Below are 9,120 nucleotides of genomic sequence, written 5' to 3' on the forward strand. Positions count from 1 at the left end.
TATGCGAACCTTTGAGCTCTTCTAGCTCAAAATCTAAATCATCATGGTGGCAAAAGTCGAATGTTTTATGATAGCCCAGGCCATCAGCTATCATATGGTGGGTAGGCCATGTCAGTTGAAAACGTCTATCAATGCTATAGCGGCATTGGGAGGCGACAAGTTTAGTGTGTAAGTTAATGGGAGAATTTAATTGTGGTACTACTCTGTAATATTGTTGTCAAGTTGTACATTATTCCGCGGCCATGGATTGCAAAAGAACCATATATTACAAAAAAGAGGAGCGCCCGCTTTTTCGTGTAGCGCTTGCTGAGATATATGCGCATGGCAGTATGGGCTTCATTGACTTACAGAAGGAAACCATATTTTCCGAGGACTCTAGAGCACAGAAAATCTGAAATCCACCGTGGACTATCCGTTTGCAAATTTCTTACGATAATCATTGAGCTGGGAGCTAGGAGTGTTAGCTCCGTGGTTAACGCCGGTGCCTTCCATATCATAAGGTCCCCAGTTCGAGTCACTCCAAGATTAATGTACGTCGTCCATTGAGCTATAGAAGAGGTGAAAGGTTATAATAGTTCTTCCCCAACTACTACTCAGTTATCGTCAGTATCTTATATGTTTGATTGTTGAAGAGGATGGATTAAACTACTGATGTTGCTTAACCGTTTGTGAACTAGAACTGGCTTTGCCTGAAAATACGCAGTATTGTAGTGCGCGTTGAGTGTTTGCAGTATTAGGAACTTTTCGCTTGTTTATGGTGTTATTTTTTGGGCGGACAACGCACCAGGGAGTTTAGTGATGTAGGTACCTACAAAGTGAGGGCGCTTGTGAGCGCCGTGACAGGTTCAGAATTTGTTGCCTACGCAGCTAGCCTCTGAAACTGCAAATGTACAGAGAATATATGATACTTTAAGTTTCAACGTCTAGGCATGTAAGTATTGTTCACTTGGCAAGTAATGCGAATATCAGTGTAGCGCGCACGCGCACTACAATAATAAATAGAAAGATTCCCGTAATAAGAGTTGGCACGTGAGTCTATTTAGGGACTGGGATGTACACTACATGTACCTGATAGTGGTATCACTGGTGCAAAACATGACTGAATGTGTAAATTGATCTCTTTGTACAAATACCAAGAAAGCATAATAGCCATGTTTACCAGTGGGGATGCATGAGGATGGAATTATGTAAATAGGACCTCGTAAGAAGTATCAAGGCTCTTACAACCGTAAAGCGTGCCATCTTCCTAGCAGCTTTCTGACACGTTTACAGACATCCACTTCTCGTAAGTTATGTTTCACATATAATTCAGCCTAAAGCGGCTGTCTGCGATTGGTCAGCAGTCTGCATTAAACTACTAAATATTCAAAGGTCGAAAGATCACAATTGATCAAAATAAGACACGTTTTTCACCAAATGAATGGTGAGTGATTAGTTAATATAATTCGATTCACATGTCGTCTCCCAGAAATCACTTGTCATAACAGACCGCCCTATTTGTTAAATTTACAAGCAAATAGGAAAAATTTAATATTTAATAAAAAATTCTGGACATTCACTTCAAATGAGTGTTTAGTTAGGCATATCGAACTACCTAGTTATATTGCCGCAACATGGATTTTTTTCAAAATCAATTATAAGGCTGTTTTAAAGGGACCTTTGAGGATATAAACTGATGTTCTTTGTTTCGAAAATTAAAGGTGGAGACGTCACCCATGATATAAACCAGTAAAGAGATGAGATAATGACTATCACATATTTATGTATCTTTCAAAATTCTCGGATTCTCCATACCCCTCGTTCTAACGTTTACATTAATGTTCAACTTTATTATAATATGTAATACATGCATGAAAAACATAAAAAGGTCATAAAAAATATAAAATCTGCATATAGCTAAATTAAAATTTGCACTCAATTTAAATTAAAGGAATTTATTTTAGGTTAACAAAAATTTAAGATTACATAAGATCCTGAAGCATAACATGTGCAATTTGCAAATTTGCATTCATTTTAAATTAAAGTAATTTATATTAAGTAAACACAAATTAAAGATTACATAAAATCCTGAAGCATAACATGTGTAGAAACCGCCCTGCATGAATTCTTTAAATGGTCTACTGTCAAATCAATATAAACAAAATTACAGTCTCAGTAGGGTATGGTGGATCCAAAACCGAAAAAAAATATGCTAGAATAACCAAGACAAATGGTAAGCTTCATAAAACTATGACTCATGTTTCGCTATATCAAACATCTCACACTTAACTGAAACCTTGAAATTGTTTCAGCTTACTCTCTAAACATCCAGTATAAGTTTACGATGTAGACACATCTAACACTTTTTATCATGCTAAATTTGGGTACATTACTGATCACCTTTTACCATACCCGGCATGGGGATAAATAAGATCATGTTAAACTCTTCATCTTTACATTATATAATAATACAACATTAAAGAGGACATCAATTAAGTCTAGGATAATGTTTCCCATTCCATTTCCTATCGACGACACCTTTGCCCTCTTTCTTTATTTTGTTATCAACCCATGGAGGAGTGTCGACATATGCATATCTCATTCCCTGGGCTAGACATACAGTTGTGGGTCCAATCTGGTCACGAGGCAACCAAAGGCAGGCGTCGCATTATGATTTAAATCCCATGATCATTGTTAATATATGTGTATACAGCGCATGCGTTCTAACCTGCAATAAAAATAGCTCATTCAAACTCATTCAATGAGGAAAGATGATGAACTTGCTATACTTCCGAAAGTACAGTATAGTATGAAGAGAAAAAGATATTCATTGAAGCTTTTCTAACGTGTCACCTTTCAATATTTGCCGTCTACATCCCAAGCCCATTTTGGCACAATGGTTAATCCGGCGTCGTTCTTATATGTTTCCTTACATTGGTAAAACGAAACCACAGATCAGTGGCATGTTGTAGCATTTTAACAGAGAATTGAGTGTTAATAAATTAAAATGATCGCGATTTGCCTCGTTTTGCCTTTCGTAGTCAAACCCAGGTTGTTACTCTAACTTGTCAGGGTATTCGCATATATAGCGGTACCATTGTGCTCCCTAAGGTAACCAGTCTAGCCTGCTACAGTAGGTATCAGCAAGACAGCTAACTAGATACAACATTGCCTATTGCAAATTCCGCAATTCAATGAAATCGTAACATTTATATTCATTATTCATATTTAAATAAAATTGTATTGTATTGTGATTGCTACTGAGGAATGACACAATGAAATAGTCATGTTTCTGAATATATATTTATTTTAAAAAAAATGTGACAAATATGACTTTTTAGTCGAACTTTGTTAAACCGAGTTGCGTGACACCGTGGAATTGAAAACTAGACATTGGAAGACAGTTGCCAGAATCGTTGGTAAGTTAGTTTCTGATATTTGAATAGTATAATCTAAATATATATTTTATCAAATGCTAATCCGTAATGCCTGTTCCTCTTTTGTATTTTTGGCAAATTTCCAAAGACAACGGTCTAAGTTTACTGATGGTGTTTTAGCTTCCGAAATAATTGTAAGGTCATTGTGAAAATTGCAATATGATTTTGCGGTTTCGCTCCCATGCATATTTGTGAGTTTCTCAGGATCATGTGACTAGAAAATCATGTCGTCGCTCAACACGTGACGTCTACCACGTGTGTGACGCGACGGTGGATCTGGGGTCCGAGATCTATGATTTCTACCCCTTTGATCAACCGACCGATAGTAAGCACCTTCATTCCCAAGAGACCGGGTAGGTCTCGCCCGTGTCTCAGGGTAGCGCTCCTGAGAATACTGGTACTCGTGAAGAAAGGAATCCGTTGGGCGATTGCGTCTGAAGTGTTGTTGCTGTTGGTATGCCCCGTTCTTTTCTGGGTTGGCATATTGGCGAGTTGCGAAGACCTGTCCAGCCGGGTACCTCCCTTCGGACTGTGCGGCTGACACCTTGTATTGTGGAGGGGCTCCTCCGGTTTGTGGAGCTCGGTGATGCGTGTTAGGGTAGTGGCGGTAATATGCATTGTAAGATGGTGCACTGTACGGTTTCTCTACAAACGGTGCTGGAGAACAACGATGAAACAGAAAGTATACAGTAAATGAATTGGGTAGGGAATTAACACAGTGAGGGTATAGGCTGTTATTAGTGCAATGATATTGTACAACCAACTTACACAAACTCCACATTTCACACGGTTAGGATACTTGGACGCCTCTAACTTAACTGCCGCCGCCGCCGCCGCCGCAAGACAGCTGTATTGTCGCGATATCCAATCTAGGAGCACTCGAGAACCAGTTACCACTGACGAGTACACTAGCTGCCTGACCACTTCAGCTATATAGTACCCCATGCACCCCCTCCTTATATACACACACTATACTCCCCTCACACACTTCTTCGCCCCACACCCCCCTCATTGGGCATTATTGTCCCAGGGGCCCATGTCAATATCTGCAACTACCTGCCATATACTATTTACCTCTTTGTATCTGTGGTTGACGGGCCGGGCGAGACGGTCCCTCTTGTTTATCTTTGTATTTCTGGAAGGCCTTTTCGAACCCGTAGTAGAAACTCTTTTTGAGTTCCTTCGATTCGGCAATATTTCTAGCTAAGAACACGTGACCCATAAATCCCTGACGAGCGCTAGCTACGAATCCGAACGCCCGACTGTGTGGATTATCTCCCTGCATGCAGTAGTGAATGACACGTAGTGGTACCCGCTCGGTCCACTCGGCAGCTGTGAACAAAATATAACAAAACAGTCACATGACTAGAGTATTTAGGATTGAGGTTGGGAGAGGGGGGGGGTGGTCCTTGTGGAATTGTCGGGTACAGAGGACCCTGCTTTGTGCACTCAGTAGCAGTGAACAATACATTACAACATAAATCATTCACGTTGGGTATGTTTGTATATCTTTTTGCCGTCCTTTTTGTGCTTTTGGATGTTTACCGTTTTTCTACTGCATTATATTGTATATGTATTTTGTATTGAGGGCTCCTCTGGAAAGCAGTGCTTCTGCACTGAGCAGGACTACCCTCATTAAAGATGACAATAATATAAAAAATAACATGAACGAAATTGCCGTGTGCCTCTGTATCGTTTTTTAAAGAGCCACAAATATTTTATTGAAAAGTGCATTGTGTATAGTACAGACTGTCTTAACTTGATCAAGTACAACCGTTATTTGAGTAAAACTGAATACAAGTGTGCCGAATATACTGAAAACGTAGAAGCTTAACACATGATCACACACAAGAGGGAAGTATATTTGCTGCGGAGAAGACTTCACATATCTATAATGTATATTAATTTGAATATAAGCCAAATTGGCCGATCATTTTTGTAGTCATCAATAGGTTAGGGCTAAAAGCTCTTTTTGATTGAGATGTCAGAACTTAAGGAAGCGGCGTACAGCTTCCCATTACTTTTTCAAGGGGGTTTAGATCGATTTCGAGAACGACTAGCATTTTGTTTTACGACCGACTGCAGTGACTAGCCAAGCAACCCCTCCCTATACTTTCCCCTCCCTGATTCTTAAAAAAGGACCTGGTACAGGAATCTATGTAAAGACCCAGGAAGGATTTTTCTTTTATATTCATGTCAGAAGGATCTACTATAAACTTCTAAGGTGTGTCTCTCTGAGCCCTAGTGGGGTCCATGGGCACTAAGTAGCGTTTGTAGATATTGGGTGTTCTCTCTAGTAGCAGCTTTAATTAAGGGCAAAAACACATCTCAGAAAGAGGAAATAAAGTTATCTGAGCAGTGGGTTGGGGGTTCCCCATAAGCATACACACATTTTGAGGCGTCGAGAGCTAGGTAGGGACCCAGTGCCAATTTTGTCACCGCGACCCCCTTTTTTGCATTCTTCATATATCCCATGTTTTCACGGCCCTCCAGCTATTCCGCTCCCTAATATAAATGACCATGATCCACTAGCTATAGCCCCGTAACCAATTCATCAGGCCTTACCACATCAATCAGTTGTAATTTTGCCATAATTACCCCCCCCCCTCCCTTCCCTTACCAGTTTCCCAGTTGCCCTTCAGTAAAGGGCGTTTCAAATTACCATTGACTAATTCTAAAGTTACATTCGATATATAGGAGATGCATACATACCCGTTTCACAAATGACAACCTCTGAATCTGTGACTTTCACGGTATACGTACGAGGTCTAAAGCTCTCATCTTTTAAATTATTAACTAATGTGGCGATGAGATCCAAAACAGCTTCTGGACTGGGCTCATCTTTACCCATCAGTTGGGAACCAAGAAATTTGACATGAAATGCAGTCCGATCGTCGGGCTCAGATAGCCCCGTTCCACTTCGCGATGATACACCCATTGAATCGAGCTTTCGTCTTCTCGGGTGTGCATAGGTCGCATATGAATTAGGATAAGATCCGTATTCCTGGTCGTACATGGTTGGAAGATTTCGTAGATTAATATTTATATATCCTTATTTCGTCCGGTAATGTTGAGGTAATTTCCTTTTTACATTCTGTACTTGATCAATTCAACGAGAAACGTTCATAACTAGAACACAGATTTCATCGGCAGGAAAAACATACGAAGGTATTAAAATAAGCCCAATATTCTCTACGACGGATTAGGAATATCATAGCCTATAGTTCACTGACAAAACACCGCAATACCTGGCTATGCTCACTGTGCGTTAATTACATGCCTTTGATAACTATATTATTCAGCTTTAATTTTTTTCCCTGAGTATGGGCGTTGAATAGTCTGCAGTGCTATGGTAAAACTATATAACCTGACTTTGTGAGCAAGAAAGGCTTTTCAGTAGGTAAACAAATGAGGTTGACAAAAGCTTAGCGTTTGTGCGGGAACCCGTGAAGCACAATGGCGGCTCTTCAACGCGACTTTCTTTTGAAGCATCAGAGCGTGACTTGAAATCTTTTGTTCAAACTATTTCCAAAGAACCAGCCTTTAATAGGTTAAAGGAACTGGGTCGTCACATGGTCGTTTTGGTTTCTTCTTCAAATCTATCAGATACTGTTGCTTGGAATAACGTGCTATCGATTTATCGGAGTGTACAGGAAAGAGACATTTGTTTCAATGTAATAACCGCTAACCAAATAGACTGACATCCTAAAATGGAGAAAGACAATTGCCCACATTACTCATCGTATAGTGTTACACCGCGGCGTTGTTCCATGATAACAACTCCCTGGTTCCACCTAAATTGGTACTGTGCGTTTTGACGTCAATGGCTTGTAAATTTAACACTTTATGAAGAACACAATATGCCCTACGTCACCATCACCTTAAATTGGCTATATCAGTTGATATGAGTCATTCTAGAAAGCAAACAAACAGTGGCTAAAAGATTCAAGAAGCCTTCACGAATTTGTCACGTAATAATAATTATTGCTCGAATAAGTTTCCTGTGATTACTTTTCCCACGGCTTACAGTTCCCTTGTTTTATCCTTATTAATATAAATAGCCTGCATATTAATTATATAATTAGTCCTGCCCCGTGGTTGGGGTACCTGGGTATAGGTTGTGAGCCGGGGTTACGATCATTAAGGCTCGAGCGGGGGTTAGGGCTCGAGCCCTATACGTTCACGACAGGAGTGGAGGAAGTGAAGAGGAGGCATCTAACCCCCCCCCCCCCACCCACTCAAACTTAAGGCCTCTAATAAATCTCGTGTGCATGATCGGATGAACGAGTCTTGTATGTGATAATAAGAAACTGCAGACCCGTCAAACTGACTTGAAGTCCGAGATATAACCTTGTTGAGTGAATGATAGTAGTGGTCGGTGCGGGAGAGGTGGAAGGGAGGGGGAGGGTTGTTCATACAATGACAATACTGGTTTTACACTAATTTCAACTTGGAGACGAATAACGCTTGGGTAGCCTGGTGTATTTCGTGTGGTATTTCAAAGGGGCGAATCCGGAGTTTACAAAGGAGGGGTGCCAACCGTGGAAGCTTATATACCAGTGCTATGCATGGTTTAGGCGATAAAGTTGGTGGCATTAGAAGCAATCTAACCTATTAACTGGGAGGTCGTGGGTTCGATCCCTGGCCGGCCAAAGTTAAACTTTGTGAGGTTTTCAGGAAAAATCCAAGGGTTTCGGATCCCATCTGACATTGTCTTTTAAAGTGAGCTAAAACTCTAACTTGGATAGTCACCTGACGTGGAAGTACAATTATAAAGCACTACGGCTTCTTGCTACCACATACATTTGGAGCATCTTAGCGTCGTAAACTGCCTACTAGGCCGATATATGCATCGTCGCCATCACTGTAATTTAGCTATGTATAATCAGGTATAGGCCTAAACATGCAAGGTGGTGCTATTACTACTAATAGCCTACGCGCCTGGTTAACTACAATGTCATCAAGTGCGGATTTCGTATCTGACAGTTATTAATTAGCAAAATAAAATAAAACTGTTAGCAAACTGCTTATCCACTGGAGAGCCTGTGTAAGAGGAGTTATTAATTAGCATAGCTTGTTGGTGACTCACATCCAATTGAAAGGGACTATTAATTGAAGTTGTACCTGAGATCATGGTGTTGCCAAACATAAGCAAAGATTGCCTTGTCCGGTCAATATCATCGTGAAACCTTGTTAACACACATATTGTGACAAACATATGGATGCCGTAAATACAGGCGTGCATATTAGGGGGTCGTGGAGTGAAGTGCGGCGGGGGGGGGGGAGGTGGGGATATCACACCAATCACATCAACAAGGCCGGTAACTTGGCCGATCAGTAACTTGTTTCGAATTAAGGCGTGACTCCGTCAAATTTTGACATTTTATGGCTGTTATATAGAATTAAATTCACCTCGTAGTATTCAATTAACTTGAATAGTATCCTAGCTGTGACTCTTCTCCTAAACATGGGATGCACAAGAGGCAGTTAAAGTAAGCATAAGAGCCAGACCACCATACCTCAATGTTCACCAGCCAAGGCTAGGCCTGGACGTATGAATGATTACGTAATAAGCGAGGAGCCTAACCGTTCTGAAGAGGATGATACTAGTGAAGGCGAAGCTGAATTGAAACCATCGGGATTCTTTGATAAGATCGGTTGGAAGCTCACTGAAGACAATCGGGAGAGATTTCAAACACGTAAC

At 40.6% G+C, this 9,120-nt stretch overlaps 1 protein-coding gene across 1 annotated transcript; it reads right to left on the reverse strand.

Moving 5' to 3' along the window:
* Nucleotides 1-1,492: 1,492 nt before the first annotated feature.
* On the reverse strand, nt 1,493-7,159 carry LOC139974975 (uncharacterized). Its single transcript, XM_071982549.1, has 3 exons — nt 6,129-7,159; nt 4,491-4,748; nt 1,493-4,073 (listed from the first exon to the last, which is right to left on the reverse strand). The coding sequence occupies exons 1-3, from the start codon at nt 6,430-6,432 to the stop codon at nt 3,631-3,633; spliced, it is 1,005 nt and encodes a 334-aa protein (XP_071838650.1). The 5' UTR covers nt 6,433-7,159; the 3' UTR covers nt 1,493-3,630.
* Nucleotides 7,160-9,120: the final 1,961 nt, after the last annotated feature.

This window comes from Apostichopus japonicus, chromosome 10 (assembly GCF_037975245.1).
Source record: "Apostichopus japonicus isolate 1M-3 chromosome 10, ASM3797524v1, whole genome shotgun sequence".
NCBI lineage: Eukaryota > Metazoa > Echinodermata > Holothuroidea > Aspidochirotida > Stichopodidae > Apostichopus > Apostichopus japonicus.

What these genes read in the sequence shown, in the direction of transcription:
- LOC139974975 (XM_071982549.1), bottom strand. Translation starts at nt 6,432, where the DNA reads ATGTACGACCAGGAATACGGATCTTATCCTAATTCATATGCGACCTAT. An exon ending in GGTTGTCATTTGTGAAACGG is followed by an intron (nt 4,749 to 6,128) that starts GTATGTATGCAT and finishes TTTTGTTCACAG; the next exon opens with CTGCCGAGTGGACCGAGCGG. An exon ending in TCAACCACAGATACAAAGAG is followed by an intron (nt 4,074 to 4,490) that starts GTAAATAGTATA and finishes GTTGTTCTCCAG; the next exon opens with CACCGTTTGTAGAGAAACCG.